At 37.1% G+C, this 17,407-nt stretch overlaps 3 protein-coding genes across 3 annotated transcripts in view; all 3 read right to left on the minus strand.

The window, feature by feature from the left end:
* The window catches only part of LOC107596213 (complement C1q-like protein 4), a 2,526-nt gene extending 2,012 nt beyond the window's left edge, over positions 1-514 (minus strand). The window contains exon 1 of the mRNA XM_016286891.1: positions 463-514. Coding sequence (XP_016142377.1) covers positions 463-469 — 7 coding nt within the window. The 5' untranslated portion in view covers positions 470-514. The remainder of the gene's footprint in view (positions 1-462) is intronic.
* A 1,292-nt stretch (positions 515-1,806) lies between these two features.
* Positions 1,807-4,558, minus strand: LOC107596214 (tubulin polymerization-promoting protein family member 3-like). The gene is made up of 4 exons (XM_016286892.1): positions 4,264-4,558; positions 2,452-2,658; positions 2,192-2,345; positions 1,807-2,103 (listed from the first exon to the last, which is right to left on the minus strand). Exons 2-4 carry the CDS (start codon positions 2,646-2,648, stop codon positions 1,909-1,911), a joined length of 546 nt encoding a protein of 181 aa, XP_016142378.1. The 5' UTR covers positions 2,649-2,658; positions 4,264-4,558; the 3' UTR covers positions 1,807-1,908.
* An 8,265-nt stretch (positions 4,559-12,823) lies between these two features.
* Positions 12,824-16,926, minus strand: LOC107596135 (NF-kappa-B inhibitor alpha-like). The gene is made up of 6 exons (XM_016286794.1): positions 16,096-16,926; positions 15,887-16,004; positions 14,355-14,559; positions 14,164-14,252; positions 13,429-13,665; positions 12,824-13,347 (listed from the first exon to the last, which is right to left on the minus strand). Exons 1-6 carry the CDS (start codon positions 16,575-16,577, stop codon positions 13,303-13,305), a joined length of 1,176 nt encoding a protein of 391 aa, XP_016142280.1. The 5' UTR covers positions 16,578-16,926; the 3' UTR covers positions 12,824-13,302.
* Between the last annotated feature and the right edge of the window lie 481 nt (positions 16,927-17,407).

Below are 17,407 nucleotides of genomic sequence, written 5' to 3' on the forward strand. Positions count from 1 at the left end.
ATATAATATTTTGTAATATTTTATTGTAATATGGTAATTATCTATATATATATTAAAATATTAGATGGTAAACATTTTAAATATGAAATAAAAATGTATTAAAGTTAATTATTGTTTAAAATCTGTAAAAAACATTATTTTTGGAAAAAATCTCTTGTAGTTTTTGTTAAAATTGATTTTTTTTTTTGAATAATCTGCTCTTTCTGAAGCATCTGTGAGTTTCAAATGGACTTGTTTTAGAATAGTTTATAATAAATTAATTGTACTAATTAAAATGTATTTAAACCAATAAAAATAAATAACATAAAATACAATTTTACCAAAATAAATATTATTCAAAACTTTTTGAATTACAAAGCAAGCAACTTCTTTTAACACGTGCAGTGATCTGTCAAGTTTGTCTGTTAGACTTTTACTGTCATAATAAATATTTCTCTACAGAAGCAGTGATTATTTTCTCACCTTTCATGTTTCACAGCTGTTTCTGTTTCTGCCTTTTGAGTCTCAGTGGAAGTGAGTGAAAATTGGAGTCTGTGTTATGTTCAGCTTTATATCCTGACAGCACTCCTCCTCCTGTATTCAAGGAGGGAGAGTCAGGTTTGTGTTTGTGAAGACTGTGATTTCCCTCAGATGCACTGAAATACAAAACCCCACAGAGCTTTACACTATACCGCCACACAATGACACGCATCAAATTCGATGAAACTGAACACAAGATTTTAAAGCGATCAGACATGTGGTTTCCCAGGAAAGGATCTCTGTTTCTTATTGACTGAAGTCCCAGAACAGCTATTCAAAGAAACACACCACACCTCTATCTACAATACAACACAACACAGTAAGAGATGATGCAAAAAAAATCACAATAATGTGTGCTGTAATTTCAGTCAAGTAATCTCACTTGACATTTCTTTATTTTACATTATTTGAGTAGACTCAGTTCAGTGTTTACAGTCTGATAAAGATCTCAGTGCAACAAAGCCATAAAGCTCAAATAGCACACAATAAAGCTCATTTAGCCAGCAAAATAATAACCCCAGCAGAGAGAAAGAAGCACTTAAAGGGATAGTTCACACAAAAAAGAAAATCCTTTCGTTTACCCACCTTCATGCCATTTCAAACCAGTAGAACTTACTTCTGTGCATCACAGAATCAAGAAGATATTTTGAAGAATGCTGGAAACCAAACTGTTTGGTGAAAAAGAAAAAACACTAGGACATTTTCTCAAAAATCTTCTATATTCCACAGAAGAAAGAAAATCACACAGGTTTGGAATGGCATGAGCATGAGTAAATGATGACAGCTTGAATTTTTGGGTTATTGTTTGGTTTTATTTAGTCTTAAATATAAATAATATATTACATTTCTGAAAGGCAAATGGGTCGAAGACATAAAAATCAGCTTGTTACCACATGAAAAATCAGTAACATGATGACACACCAGTGTATATGACCCCACATCTGTCAACTCTAAGCTGTCACTTATTTTTTAATGGTGAATTGTTTTGAGTGTCGAATGTCTCACTAATTTATGTATTTGGCCACTGCTTTTGTCTAAAATGGCTTGCATTCAAGGTATGTATCTTATCAGCATGTGTTTTGCCTGGGATTCAAGTCGATGTTTTTCAGGTAGCTAGCAGGTATAGACAGACAGACAGACAGGTTGCAACTTGGTGGTATGAACCAGTGTGAAAACAACAAACACGAGCATCACCAAAGGGCGTTTATGATTTATAGATCATGAACTGTGAATTACTCGCATGTTTAAAAAATGATAAAGACACATTTAGCCAGGGGTTTGTTTTTGCAGGCAAGCCACAGCCCAGCTGCTGAAATAAAACCAGGAAGACTTCAGACATGCAGTCATTATGTCATGCATAAAGCATTCTTTTCCTTTTATCCCTTCCTCTCATTCATCCTCTTTTACTTTGCTGTCGTATGAGCCTTGGCCTTTGTATGCCGAAACATATCCGCTGGTATCAGGGATGTCTTCCCTCCCCACACGGCCTTTTCCCTTTCCTGACTCTTCAAAGCGCTCCTTATGAGAACCAGTGTACTTGTTGGTGTCTGTTAACCTGTCTACAGCGGAGGCTTTTGCCACTTTCTGTGAGAGAAAGAGATTATCCATGGTTAATGTATATTTGTATTGCTTAATCTATGAAGACAGAGTGTTTTGATTGGCTAGTACTCACAGTGACACCAACGTTGGCGGGTTCTTTGCCGGCAATAAGACTGTAGAGAAGCTGTACTGCCTCGTCCTGGCTCTTCCCTTTAAAACGTTTTGTAGCCAACTCCACCATGGCTTGAGTGAACTGCTCAAATGTGATGGATCGTGCTGATTTAACCCTAAAACACATAAGCAGATACAAAACAGCACAATCTTAGGCCCAGTAATGTCTATTGTGCTGCACAGCATTCAAAGAAAATCTGTTCACTGTGAGAATAATCATACTTGACTTTGCTGAAGATGATGTCCACATCTGTGCTGGTGACACTTTTGCCATCGATGACCTTGCAGTCCTTGCACAGCTTAACAAAGTTTTTCCCATTCATCTCCTTCCCTGTTGCTTTGGTGTCTCCATGCACTGCAAATTTACGAAATGCCGTCTCAACATCTACCAGTGATACCTCACCTGAACCTTCAGCCATCCTGTCAGATCTAGCATTAGAGAAAGAAAGAATTTTAAAGAAAGACAGAAAAGGGAAGACAGATATTTTAAGGTTTGATTATGCAATTTTATGATGTTTTACTGCAATATTAGAAAACTGATCCTTCCAACCCTGGCTTCTTATTGATCCAGTTATTTTAGTAGCCTATTATTTAGCCTATTATTTGTATACTATTATAGTGTTTATTAATATTTTGAATTAGCATTTATTTAGTGTTTTTTTTTTTTAATTCTTTTATTTATTTTTTTGCTTTTGTAATTTTTAGTTTTTAATATTTCTGTTTAGTTTTATTTGTATTTCAGTTTTAGTTTTAGTACTGATTTTACATCAGTTAGTTGCCAAGCCAACATTTTTTTCAAGTTTTTCATTTAACATTTTTTTTAATTTAATTTCAGCTGTAAATCTTTGACATGGTAACATCTATGTGCACCTGTTCATGTGCAGCCATAACAGATCCTTATTTTTGTTACATTCCAGATCTTCTACTGAAAGATGCCACATAATGAACTTGCTTAGCATTTTAATGAAAATATGTGTACTTTGTGTATTGTTTTTTTAATATATATTAATATATTAATATATATATTAATAGTTTGTTTTAAATATATAGATACTCTTTTACTCAATGCTGTACTGCTTTATTAATATTGTCATGTACTGATGGTTATGTACAGTGAAGGCTGCTGTAATGTTCTTGTGCTGGTAACACTGAGTTACTCTTCCACACTGTTACATCATCTTCCATGCTCACAAATATCATGCTCATTTACCACACACGAAATGTACATTACTCACACTAAAAGCCTTAATTTAATAAAGTCCACTTTACTAAATTAGCTTCAGCTGTGCGCTCTCTCTCTCTCTCTCTCTCTCTCTCTCTCTCTCTCTTTCTCTCTCTCTCTCTCTCTTTTTTTTTTTGTTTTGAGGAAACCATCGATTTACTTGCACTGAGAGGTCATACAGTGGCTGTTTGTCAATCAGAAGTAAGCCTGCATATCCTGGCTGCACATCATAAAGCATCGTTGGGCAGTGTCTGAATTTGAAGGATACTTGGGAAGCAGACTTTGCCTTTACTAAATAATATTTAGCTGTGCGCGCTCTCTCTCTCTCTCTCTCTCTCTCTCTCTCTCTCTCTCTCTCTCACTCTCTCTCTAATGTTGGGTCTTTTATCCATAAATCCATATAAAATATAAATAGATTAAATTGAAATTGCGAAACTCTTGTATTATTAGAAATGAAAGGGCTCTGGTAAGCAAGTAATATGGCTTACATTCCTTTATTCCGTCTGCACTTATTGTACATATTCAAATAATGCATCTACTTGTACACTATATCATATCTTAATCCTGGTCCTGCATGTCTCCCTTATCTGGCACATTCAGTTCAGTTCACAGAGCTCTCTCCTAACGAGCTGATGATCTGAATCAGGTGTGTTAAATAAGGGAGACATACAAAATGTGCAGAGCACTATATCTGAAAATGGTACTATAAAAACATGCTAACCATATCTCATGCTTAAAGCCCTGTTTGGCCTTGTAGGTATAACAGATACTTCTGGATGGGTGTGTGTTATTAAGAGTGAGATCCAGCCTACCTGACAGTGAGGTGGACAGTCCTGGATACTGATGCTAAGCTGCTATTGAAAGGATGCTGAATGTGGGTGTGTGTTTCTCTGTCTTCCTCTCTGCCACTGGTAAGTGTATGTGTGTACAATGACGCGAGACAGAGGAGAGGAGAGAGCACAGCCCAGCACAAATGATGACATCACTCGCTCTTCTCTCTCTTTCTGCCACATGCCCTCTTGGCTTGCCGCTTTTTGATTTTCTCTGCCTCCTTGTCCCTTTTATTTGTCCTCTTTTCTGCTTTGCTGACTACAGTAGTCCTTCACTTTCAACCCTCTCCTTCCTCCTCCTCCTCCTGTCTTTGTTTTTGTCTCTCTCTGCTGCCACACCCTTTCCCATCAGTCTATGTGGAGCAGCGTTCAGATGTTACAAAGTGAAGCCAAACACATGCGCACACGTTGTTGTTCTGTGATGCTCTAAAAGTTTTTGCTCTAATGGATTCAGGGCACCTCTGTCTAATGTCTCTGAGCAACTCATCACTTACTACACAACCACATATCGATTAAGACCTACTCACAGCAGATCACCATTGCTGACAGCACAAATAAAGGAACAATGACTGTCTACACTCTTAAATAAAGGTTAATAAATAAGTAAAGTTTAACATTCATGGAACCTTTCCATTACACAAAATGTTTATAGTTATACACTTTATAGAGTAAAAAAGGTTTATTCAGATTATTAAAATATTCTTCAACACTATAAAACATGGTTATTTTAAGAACTTGTTAACGGAAAGGTTCCTTGGGGAACTCAAGTGGTTCCATCGCAATGGTTCAAAAAACTTTTGGAACCTTATTTTTAAGAGTGTACATGGACAAGAATAATTGGAATTTCATCATATTCCAGTTGGAAATGTAATGGCATTAACAATGATTGCAATTACCAGATTAGGCCAACATATTATCTACCATAACTTCACATATGAACATATAAATCTGTATATGTCCAAACTAAGTCCTGGTGATACAAACGTCTATTAATGGCAAGAATAAGCATTTCAAGGATTTCCTCAGTCAAACTTCTAACCTTAGTGTACATGGATAATTTATTTATTTATAATACATATATTTATCCAGCAGTGCAACAATTTAAAACCAGTGCTGCAAATAGACTCAATAATAAGCATTTGATTAGCAAACAGAGCTTTGCTTTATATGAACTACAAGAGCTCCCTCTACAGTATGCTAGAAAAATTGACAACCTAAAGATAGATGAATCCTGAAGGTCACAATCATTAAACACATCCATTCATAAGTTATTACTTGTTGAAGATATAGATTACAAGCTGCAAAAAGCTTTATAATTGTCTGCACACAAACACACAAGCCTCACACGAGACAAATGGAAAAAGTACTAAATCTAAAAATGTCAAGAGAAATTTGTGTAGTATATGCGTTGAGAACAGTGGGAGAAGTTTGGGAATTTGATTATTAATACAAAAATACACTGAAATTGTACTTTTCATGCCGTATTGAAAGTAAATGTATCCATTTACTAACAAATGACGTATACATATGCAATTTTAACTTTATAAGGTCTCATTCCTAAAACTGTGTTGGACCCATGTTGCCCACAGAACAGCCTGATTTCTTTGTGACATGGATTCAACAAGGTAGCCTACTGGAAACATTTTTCCAAGTTTATGGTCCATATGAACACAAGAGCATTAGGTATGTAGCTGCTGCATATTCAAGATGATGAATGGAATATCATCATAAAAGTATGCGCATGGTCAGCAACAAGACTGTGGCATATAAACAATGCTCAGTTGCTATTAAGGGTGTATTAATGTGCAAAGAACGAGTATCTTTTCTCTGAAGTGCAGGTCTGGCAGCTCATCCAGATGGCGGCTCAGCATCCTTTACCGTTCCCTCCCTGGGCCTGCAAGGACACCATTGTGAATGCGCAGGGAAGCAATATTATTACTATATCCAGCTTAGTTTAACGTACTGTACCATTTTTAACTTTAATGTGCAAGGTTTACAGTGTCATCCACTACCAGTTGTTTTATCTGTAAAAAAAAATATTTTTTTAAATTGACATTTATGCTGCTTGATGTTGCAAACTGGTATTTGTTATATTGTTTTAATTTATTATCATAATCATAAACACACTGGTTTGTAGTGCAAATAGTTTCACCACTTACCACACTTTGTTATTCTGCTAGTTACAGTATTTACCTTTAGCAGATAATGAATCATACATTCACAGGAAATAGATTCCATGTTGAAAATAAGGTGGATACTAAAACTAAGATGGATACGAATGTAAAAACATTTCTCAAACTAAACAAAAATAAAATAATGTCTAATTAAAAATAAATAAATAAAAAACTGAAATGACACAAAAACAGTGGGAACAACTATCCAACATAAAATAAATTGTGTTCTGAATGATTTTTCTGGAATAGAAAAGCCAGTTACATGTGCCTCATCTATGTAAACTACTGTGTTTGTAGACATGCTCACCTCGACTACACCTGCCCTCTCTGCACAGACACCCAGCAAGACCCCGTCACCGTCCCGTGTGGAGACACCTTCTGCATGGAGTGCATTAAGATCTACTGGGAGATCTATTCTGACCACCTCGGTGTGTACAGTTGTCCACAGTGTCAGGCGACCTTCACTCCTCGACCCATACTCAGACGTAATGTGCCCCACGTAGGCAACCCGGAGCCTCGACCGCCCCGGCGGTGTGATTTCTGTACTGGTCGGCGGAACAAAGCAGTGAAGTCATGTCTGATGTGCCTGGCTCATTACTGTGAGACACACATCAAACCTCATTACGAATCAGCCACATTTAAATGGCACAAACTGGTGGATGAGATGGGACACCTGGATTGGAAGATCTGCCCACAGCATGAAAAAGGCTTAGAGCTTTTCTGCCGCTCAGACCAGATGTGCATCTGTGTGCTGTGTACAGTAAGACAACATCGCAGCCACAACATAGTCAGCGCAGATGATGAACGCACAGAGAAACAGGTGAGACATAAGATTATAATTGTTGTGAATGAACTGGGGCAAACTATCACAGGGGTCATATCTGAGAACATATAAGTTCAAGTACCAAAATGTGTTTTGTATGGTGATTTCAAACATCTAGTTCAATAACTTCTTGAATTAGAATAATAATATATTAGAATAATAACATATAATGATATTTTTTCATAAACGTCAAGTCAGAGAAAGTTGTCACAACTTGTTTAAATGTTATGAAGTTATACATTTATTTAAATTGCAGTGATCATTGACTAAAACAGTGGTTTAGTATTTTAGTGACCAAAGCTTGCTCAAACTGGCACAAAATAATGTTTACATTTTGTGTTTCATAAGGAATGTAATTAATTGTTTCCTGGAAATAAGAGTAGAAATGTTCAATAGCTTTTTAAAGATAAATCTTCAACGATTTGCTTGGACTTTGAAAAATGTACCTCTCCTGACAAACATTCTAGAGTAAAGAGTCAGCTGAAACTAGCCCTATTCTATGCCTTGTGCCTTAAACTCTGTGGACTGTCACAGGTTTGGACACTTAAACAAAAGATTATATTATCAGAATCATTTAGGATACATTTATAATACTGTTCAGAAGTTTATACGATTTTTTTTATGTTATTGAAAGAAGTTTCTTATGCTCACCAAATCCACATTTATTAAATAAAAAATACAGTAAAAATATTAATATTGTGAATATATTTTAAAATATAATTAAAATTAAATAAAAGTATTATTTCTTTGAAAAAAATAATTATTTTCTGAGTAAGTAAATGAAAGTATTAATTTCTTTTTTGCATGTATTATATGTTTGTGTGTGATTATAGAAAGTCTTAATGGCGACTCAGACAGAGGTTCAGCACATTATCCAGGATCGGATGAAAAAGCTTCAAGAACTCAGACACAATGTAGATGTTCTCAAGGTTGGTCCAATCAGGAGAGTCCTAATGAAGCTTTGTGACAAAACAATTTCCCCTTTTTTTATGTAATTTAAGTGTAATTATAGTTCTGTACTTCTTACTTTTCAGACATAACCACAACTCAACCCCTAATCTAGATCCAACAGTTCAATGAGATACTTTTGAAATATGAGATATATTATTATTGCTGATTTATAAATTTATACATGAAATGAGAAAATAATAAGGGGAAAAAGAGAGAAAAAACAATAGAATTGTTGCCAGTTTGAAACATGGTAGTACATGGAATCTTAATTTGTATGTATCTCTGGCAGATTATGTGTTATGTATAAACTAGTCCATCCGCTGGATACCACTCTCTCAAGAAACGAGCGTACGACAGTTAGAGGAAGCTAGAGATTAAGGTTTATAAAGTTGTAAATATGGATATTTTTCTAAGCACAAACGCATCGCGTCACTTCAGAAGGCCTTTATTAACCCCGCCGAAGCCGTTTGGACTTCTTTTATAACGGATGGGTGCAATTTTTTGGACTTCAAATTTTGGGCTACCATCCACTCCCATTATAAAGCATGGATTAGCCTGGACATTATTTAATACAACTCAGATTGTATTTGTCTGAAAGAAGAATGTCATATACACCTAGGATGGCTTGAGGGTAAGTAAATCATGGTCTAATTTTTATTTTTGCTTGAACTATCCCTTTAAGGTATCAGCACAATAACATATCGTCTAATTATCGTTATCGATTAATTAATTAAAATATTGAGATATATTTTTGTCAATATCGTACATCCCTAATATATTTAACATTTTGTTTAGAATTTTTTTTTTTATAAATATGAGAAGTGCCCTTTTTTTCCACTTGAGCCCCTACCCCTCAAAATGTCTGTGCACATACCTGGTAATTCTACAGCTCATACATGCTGTAAAAAAAATTAAAAGTGTTGAGATGGAGAAAAGGACCTATATAGCTGACTACAGTTGCTGTTCCCTGCTCTCAGACTGTGATAACTTTGATCTACTGATAGGCACAGGGTTATGTAGAGAGACTTGAACAAGAGATCATGGAGCTTCAGAAGAGAGATGCTGAACTACGTCAAATACTGGACACAGGTAAAGAAATAGCCACTCACATTTAATTAGTTTTTCAGAAAGTGGACTAGCCTGAGTGATTATTTAATATGGATATTCAGGAATATTTAAGGAAGCTACTTATCAGCACCGATTTTGTTAAGCGCCTTCATTACGTGTGCAGAATTTTCCCACACTATCTGTTGCACCGAAGCCCATGGTGCCCAAAGTGCTGATAAACCCAGAATTTTCCTGTAGTGGAAACCTGGTTAATTTGCATAAAGAAAAACTCCACTATCAGGACTCTTTGCATTGTAACTAATACTATTTTCAGGAGAATTAGGCCAATTCTTATTACTGTAATTCAAAATACTTCCTCTCATTCTTACATGAAAAAAATACTGATACTACCTTTAAAAATTTGTTAGAAATTAAAATAATGAACACACTGTGCTTACAATCCCCACAGCCTTGCTTTAATTTCTTGTCAACCATTAAATATAGCACTAGTAATTAGAATAATCATTTAAATAGAATTGAAATGGGTGTTAAAATGGGTCTTGGACATTTCTTAACAATTTTTGTTTAAAAAAATGGCAGTAAAAAGTGTTTAAAAATAACAAAGCAGGCATGAAATGTCATTTCAAAACAGCAGCCAGTCAAACTTAATACACATTCTGCAATCTTTGAGTTTAGATAAGAAGCAGCTACATCAAGAGAAAATTGTGTATTTGAGTGATTATGAGCATGTGCAAATAAAACAAGCCTTCTTGTCATTATTGTTTATTGTCCTTTTGAATGGTTTCTAAGAGATTTTCAGTCATTTCACCCATCACCAAGTAAACAGTAATATGTACAGATGAAAGGAACGATCTGTCGCTGTTTCTTTATACATGGATTAGAAACATTCACATGCAAATCCGGCTTCCTCTAAAATGATCTGTACTTCTCAACTTTTAAGACATGGCTACACTTGTTTCATTAATCCCTAAATGTTGCTCCTTCCTCTCTCTTGATTGTCTTACATCTATGCTGAGCTGTTACTGTGGCATCGTTTCCTAAAGCACAAGGTCAAACCAACGATATATTCTCAATGGATGAATAACCATTAACCTTATCATTTAAAACAGGATATATTTACTCTGCTCACTAGTCAACTCACAGTCAACAGTCAACTCACAGAGGACAAGTACAAGTAGATTAGGAGCCCTGATTTCCAAAGGAGCCTCCATATTACCAACAGAACGAACCAATCAGCATCATCACCGAAACATGTCACGCTCACCCCTACAAACAAAAAAATTTGAAATAGGCCTATAAACAAGTGATTGTAAATGTCCACAACCATAATGCCCCCACATGGTATAATTGTAAGCGGTTTGATGAGACTAAAGTATGAATGTCCCTAGATCAAGAATTTAGCTCTAATTATATTTCTTTGCATTCATTTCAAAGTTTTGAGCTGCCATTTGTAATGTAGAATTCTGTGCTGTCTGTAATTTTAGCCATTTTTAAGTCAGCGCTATAAAAACTTTTCATCTCTGTCTGACCGACTGCATATCCACCTATCATAGTCACTCCAACACCCATTATAGGAGAAAAAGAAAAAACATGTACTGTAAAAAAAAAAAAAATTACAAAATGCAATTGAGAGGTCACATGGAAAGCATGACACTCCACTAAATAAACAGCCAATAGTTGTTGTAGCACTAATAGTAAGTCAACAAGTTTATTAAAAACCATTCAATTTCTCTTCAAGGTTTCTTCAGCTAAATCTGGCTAATAATTTCATTTTAAAACAGAAAGAAAGCCACTATTGTCACCTTGTACATCAACACATGTTGTGGACATAATGTATCTACCCACTAGTGGGAGTATCACAGCCGTGCTGCTCGCATGTACCGTAGACATGCAATGTACCGTGTTTGATATCTTCTAGGGCATTTGGTTCTTAATGGGTTAGTTCACCCAAAAATGAAAATTCTGGCATTAATTACCCTCATGTCGTTTCAAACCCGTAAGACCTTCATTCATCTTCGGAACACAAATTAAGATATTTTTGATGGAATCTGAGAGCTGTCTGACCTGGCATGAAATGTTCCCAAGTCCAGAAACGTAGCAAGGAGATCTGTAAAATAATCCATGTGACATCAGGGGTTCATCCGCAATTATACGAAGCTACGAGAATACTTTTTGTGCGCAAAAGAAAAAAAAAACTACTTTATTCAACAATTCGTCTCCACCCTGTAGCGCCATTTTGGAGAGTATCAGCTGGACGTAAACAATGTATGCTGTTCTGTGTCAGCTGCGTCACGCCGGATTCGCTGTTTTCGTTCAGATCAAATCACAACAATGTTGGAAACAGATCTGTGTGACGCAGCTGACACAGAACAGCATGCGCTGTTTATGTCCAGCTGATACTCTCCAAAATGGCGCTACAGGGTGGAGACGAATTGTTGAATAAAGTAGTTTTTTTTTTCTTTTGCGCACAAAAAGTATTCTCGTAGCTTCGTATAATTGCGGTTGAACAACTGATGTCACATGGATTATTTTACAGATCTCCTTGCTATGTTTCTGGACTTGGGAACATTTCAGTTGTGTTGCTGTCTATGGGAAGGTCAGACAGCTCTCAGATTCCATTAAAAATATCTTAATTTGTGTTCCGAAGATGAACGAAGGTCTTATGGGTTTGAAACGACATGAGGGTGAGTAATTAATGACAGAATTTTCATTTTTTGGGTGAACTAACTCTTTAATGGGATAATTCACCCAAAATTAAAATAATTTAAGTTTCTTCTGTGAAAGACATTTTGCCTAAAGGTATGATACAGTATATGTAGCCTAAACAACACTGGACTCCACTGATTTTTAATGTGTCACCATAAGGGTGACACAGCATATTCATCTTTAGGTGAACTATTCCTTTATTATAACATACACCAGATGGGCCAATGAGAGGTTTCCGCAATTATACGAAGCTACGAGAATACTTTTTGTGCGCAAAAGAAAAAAAAAACTACTTTATTCAACAATTCGTCTCCACCCTGTAGCGCCATTTTGGAGAGTATCAGCTGGACATAAACAGCGCATGCTGTTCTGTGTCAGCTGCGTCACACAGATCTGTTTCCAACATTGTTGTGATTTGATCTGAACGAAAACAGCGAATCCGGCGTGACGCAGCTGACACAGAACAGCATGCGCTGTTTATGTCCAGCTGATACTCTCCAAAATGGCGCTACAGGGTGGAGACGAATTGTTGAATAAAGTAGTTTTTTTTTTCTTTTGCGCACAAAAAGTATTCTCGTAGCTTCGTATAATTGCGGTTGAACAACTGATGTCACATGGATTATTTTACAGATCTCCTTGCTATGTTTCTGGACTTGGGAACATTTCAGTTGTGTTGCTGTCTATGGGAAGGTCAGACAGCTCTCAGATTCCATTAAAAATATCTTAATTTGTGTTCCGAAGATGAACGAAGGTCTTATGGGTTTGAAACGACATGAGGGTGAGTAATTAATGACAGAATTTTCATTTTTTGGGTGAACTAACTCTTTAATGGGATAATTCACCCAAAATTAAAATAATTTAAGTTTCTTCTGTGAAAGACATTTTGCCTAAAGGTATGATACAGTATATGTAGCCTAAACAACACTGGACTCCACTGATTTTTAATGTGTCACCATAAGGGTGACACAGCATATTCATCTTTAGGTGAACTATTCCTTTATTATAACATACACCAGATGGGCCAATGAGAGGTTTTAATAAATGAAAAGCTGCCTCTATTGTTACAGCTTTAAAAGGATTTGCGTGATGTCAGGCTTAAATAACTTAGATCCTCCATGACTAACAGAATCTAGCTATGCACTTCCATCAGCCTGAACCAAAACCAGCATACTGTACCTTAAAACAAAACACACACACGCAGACACACATAATAGTCTCCACCAAATACACTCAAGACTCCACAATCGTTCAGCTGGAGTTCAAGGGGTCTGATGGCAGAGTTGTGTCCATGTTTTACAGCTACAGCACTCGCTGTCCATTTATGATGACATCATCAAACTCCTCCTGTGACAGACAGAGAAATAATAAGTACAGAAGCAGACCGTTAAGCATTCTGCTGTCAGTGTATGGGGATTTGGCTCTAACCTCCTCACTTTCTTGGTACTCCTCCTCTTCCTCAACGTCCTGTGTGTATGTGGCCCCATGGGCACTAAGAAGGGCCTGCACCTCTTTGTTGGGTCGGTAAAGGGCACAGTAGAATGGGGTGTGGCCTGCATATGAGCGCTGATTCACCAATGCGCCAGCGCTCAATAATAACTTCACTACCTCTGACCTCTGACCTTCCACCGCCCAGTGCAATGGAGACCGACCTGACCCCAAATCCTACAAAATCAGAGTTAATGATTAAAAAAGAAAAACAGTAAAAAATGTTGAACACTCAAATTAATTATAACACAACTCGAGAAGAACCTTATGTTCTTTCATAAAACATGGTTGTATATTTAATTTAGTGTTATTTTAGTAGCACTGAGGTACTATTAATAGTTTTTATTAACATTTTGAATCTGTTTTTAGTTTTATAATTTGTTGATTTTATTTAAAATTTTAGTAATTTTGTCATTTCTACTAGTTTTTTGTTTTTTTAAGTCTATCGTTGTTGTTGTTTTTTTTTTACTTTGTTATTTTAGTACATCAATTTAAACTAAATTAAAATTAGAAATGTTGCCTTGGCAACTTGAATAAATAATACATTAATTTATATTTTAATTCAATTAATGTTTTTTTCCCAAGTAACAAAAATATTTTTAAATGGTTTTCATTTTAGTTTCAGTTTTAGTTAACTACAATAACCCTGATTTAAATCAAATGGTAATTTCTCACCCGTTGATTTACATTTGCTCCAGCCTCCAGCAGCATATTGATGATCTCACAATTGCCCCTATGTACAGCCAGGTGCAGCGCACTCACACCTTAAAGAGACAGATGGACAGAGAAAGGGACAGGATGCAAAACATAGATATATAAAAACAATGATATTCATCAGAGTGAAATAAATTTGCTTGACTTTGTACCTGCAAAATTGGTGATGTTCAGGTGCACTGGTGGGGTCCGTGAGCAGCTGGTCAGCTCTCTCACACACTCTTTGCGAAGCTCTCTGACAGCCAGGTGTAAAGGTGTGTTTCCACCTCTCTCTTGGATCTCCGCACTGGCTCCACTCCACAACAGTGCTCGAACACACTCACTCCGGTCTACGATGACTGCTAAATGTAGAGCGGTCTAAGCAAAAGAGGGGGGAGTGTGAAAAAAAGTTAGAGATAGGGAACACGCACCGATGGTGCGTCAGTGTTGCCATTTACACTTATTATAAGTGACTCTGGGCTTGTTTTTTATAAAGTCATACTAATATGGTCAGCTGTGGTTTGCATTATTTCCAGAGTACAATTGTGTATTTGGGCTTGCTAGGTTTTGGGTTCTGTCTCCCTATAGGTGTATATGCATCAGTTTTTGAAAGAAAAAAAAAATGTAGGGTGGGACTTGATTTTGTCCTTTGAGATTTGATTGGATCTTTTGCTGCGTTTAAGTCCTCCTGGGACATTCGTACTTACGAGTTGACAAGTCGTAATTACGACGTCAGGTGCGTTCAAGTCAGTTTAGTCGGCACAAGATGGCGGTGTACCTTCTTTTAATAAATTACAAGAAAATACAACAGGGTCTGCATTTTTTTTACTTGGATTTCAGCTGCGTAACAAGAACATGACCAATTTAAATTTATAGGACAACTAAACTATCAACTTAAACAAAAATTTACCGTCAACTACAGACGTTGCATCCACGGAAACTCAGGGCTTAAAGAAAATTTCGAGTTTCCCACTCGTAATAACGACTTTGTGGTGGCGTTCATGTGTGTTCAACTCGTAAATACGATCTATCCGACATGACTTGAACGCACCATTAGTCATTTGCTAATTGCTGTGATGTCATGTGAGTGACAGGTTGCTGAAGGGGAGGTGAATGTTAAAATCAATGTTTTTCATTGAAGCAACAGTATATAGTTTTGTATATGTTTTGCAAGTTTGGAGCCCCCTATAGTTAAGTTGTCGTAATTAAAGTGGATAGCTGTACATATGCATTTGTTGCTGCAGTAAAGTAATTGTGTAATAAAAACCCACCAAACCTCCAAACTCCCAGAACAGACTTTTGGAGGGAGCGTGGAAAAGAAACAGAAACATTTCACCTTATTAAAAGTCAGTGTACCAGAACTGATATTGCAATTTTGAAACAAATATTTCAAGGTAAAAATGTGCATAGTTACTTCTTTAGATTAGATTATTAATACTAGATTATCAGTGCACATGGACTTAAATTACAGGCACCAATAAATTATTTATAATAAACAATGCAATATTACATAAAAAATAAGAATTGTAATGATATGGTGACTTCAACAGCACCATAAAATGTATTGCCTTATTTGATATGTGATGTTGTAGGCAACAGTAAATCACTGAAAGTAAAGCTATTCTTTTTTTTATCCACAGGTGCTGGCTTGTCAGAGCAGGTTGTTTGTTTTTCTAGAGATCTGGCAACACTGGTGTGCATTTACCTGGCCCAGGTCATTTTGAGTGTCCAGGTAAGGAGTCCAGCTGCTGTTAACCACAATTTCTTCAAGCAGGCACTGAACAACACCCCACTGCTCATGAATCAGTGCCAAATGAAGTACCCTGAGAGACAAGAGGACATGTTTACAGTCTAAATCCAATAGCCTTCCAAACTGTTCAAAAGTACAGGTAATAGAAAACTACATAGACGTACGTGTCACCGTCCTCTGACAGAAAGTTGAGCGTGTTGAAGAGCTCTTCCCTTCGCTGCCGATCCTCCTCAGTGTTTGAATTCGCCAGTCTGTCTGTACCTGCAGGCTCGCCCAGGATCATGGTGCCGATCCCGTCGGAGAGGCACCCCACCACCGCATCCTCATTAATCGAGTCCCCGATGGCAGAGTCCAGCCTCTCTCCGCCGCCAATCGACACACAATCCGTGGTACTCCTGTTGTCGGACTCGTCCGACGGAGGTATGTCAGACACAGACCGTCCAGGTGTCCACATCTGTTCGGCTTCGGTGTAAGTGCCGTAGGGACCCTCAAAACCGAGTCCGACCCCGCTTAAGGAGTCTAGCCCGCTGTCACACCAGTCCTCCGGGACAGAGTCCACGGCGCCCCTTTTCTCCATAGCGTAGCTCGGTCCAGGCCGTGCATTCTGTCTCCGGGATTCACCGTGAATATCGTGCGCCCCCTCCATTTATATAGAAATCAGCCGTTTAAATGATGTCAGCTATAACAAGAGAAACTGCCTGTCCTGACAAACAACTATCTGTTGCGCCGTTTTCGCTTCTATCCAGATGGATTCCGTCTGACGCTTGTTGGTGTTTTTATGGGAACAAGATGAGCTCTTTCTGGACAAATTCCCAAACAACAGCGGCAAGCGCTGTCGCACAAGCCTCAGATTCCCTCCATGCCCGGAGCATTATAAAACTACAAATTGCTCCCCTTGTGAGCGCCTTGCTGTTGCCCAGTTTGTCCAGAAAAGGCCGTGTGGATGCGTAGGTGTTTTCCTGGGGAATTCCCAAATCCACTCTAGTAACCAGACACCATGCGGGACTGCGCATGCGTAGGGCTCAGAGCGCGCATGCGTTGCACGCATAATTAATTGTCAGTTACGTTAGTTTCTATGGGAATTCCAACGCGTTGCGTTTGTTTGGGGAATTACAAGTGGCTATTAATTTGAGCTGCCATTAAAAAAAAACCAGGCACATAAAAGGCGTAGCCATTTCAATAGTCTTAATAGTTTTTAATTGTTTGTTTTGTATTACATTTTAATATGCAGCTTGGGTGAGTTGGAATAATAATATAATACCAGATAACAATAGGGGAATTTTATTTTTGGAAGTTTTATTTTTGTCTGCTACAAATTACAGTAGTTACTTAAAAATGTGCACATTATCTATAAACTAGAAATTAGTGTCAAGTATAAAGAGTGTTGTGGTTACAAACCCATGCCCTTCTAGGACGAGTTGTAACACTGTTAGAAAAGATAATAACACCTTTTTACCACCCCACCCTCATTTAACT

The sequence above is a fragment of the Sinocyclocheilus grahami genome, unplaced genomic scaffold (assembly GCF_001515645.1).
Source record: "Sinocyclocheilus grahami isolate Dianchi unplaced genomic scaffold, SAMN03320097.WGS_v1.1 scaffold215.1, whole genome shotgun sequence".
Classification (NCBI taxonomy): Eukaryota; Metazoa; Chordata; class Actinopteri; order Cypriniformes; family Cyprinidae; genus Sinocyclocheilus; species Sinocyclocheilus grahami.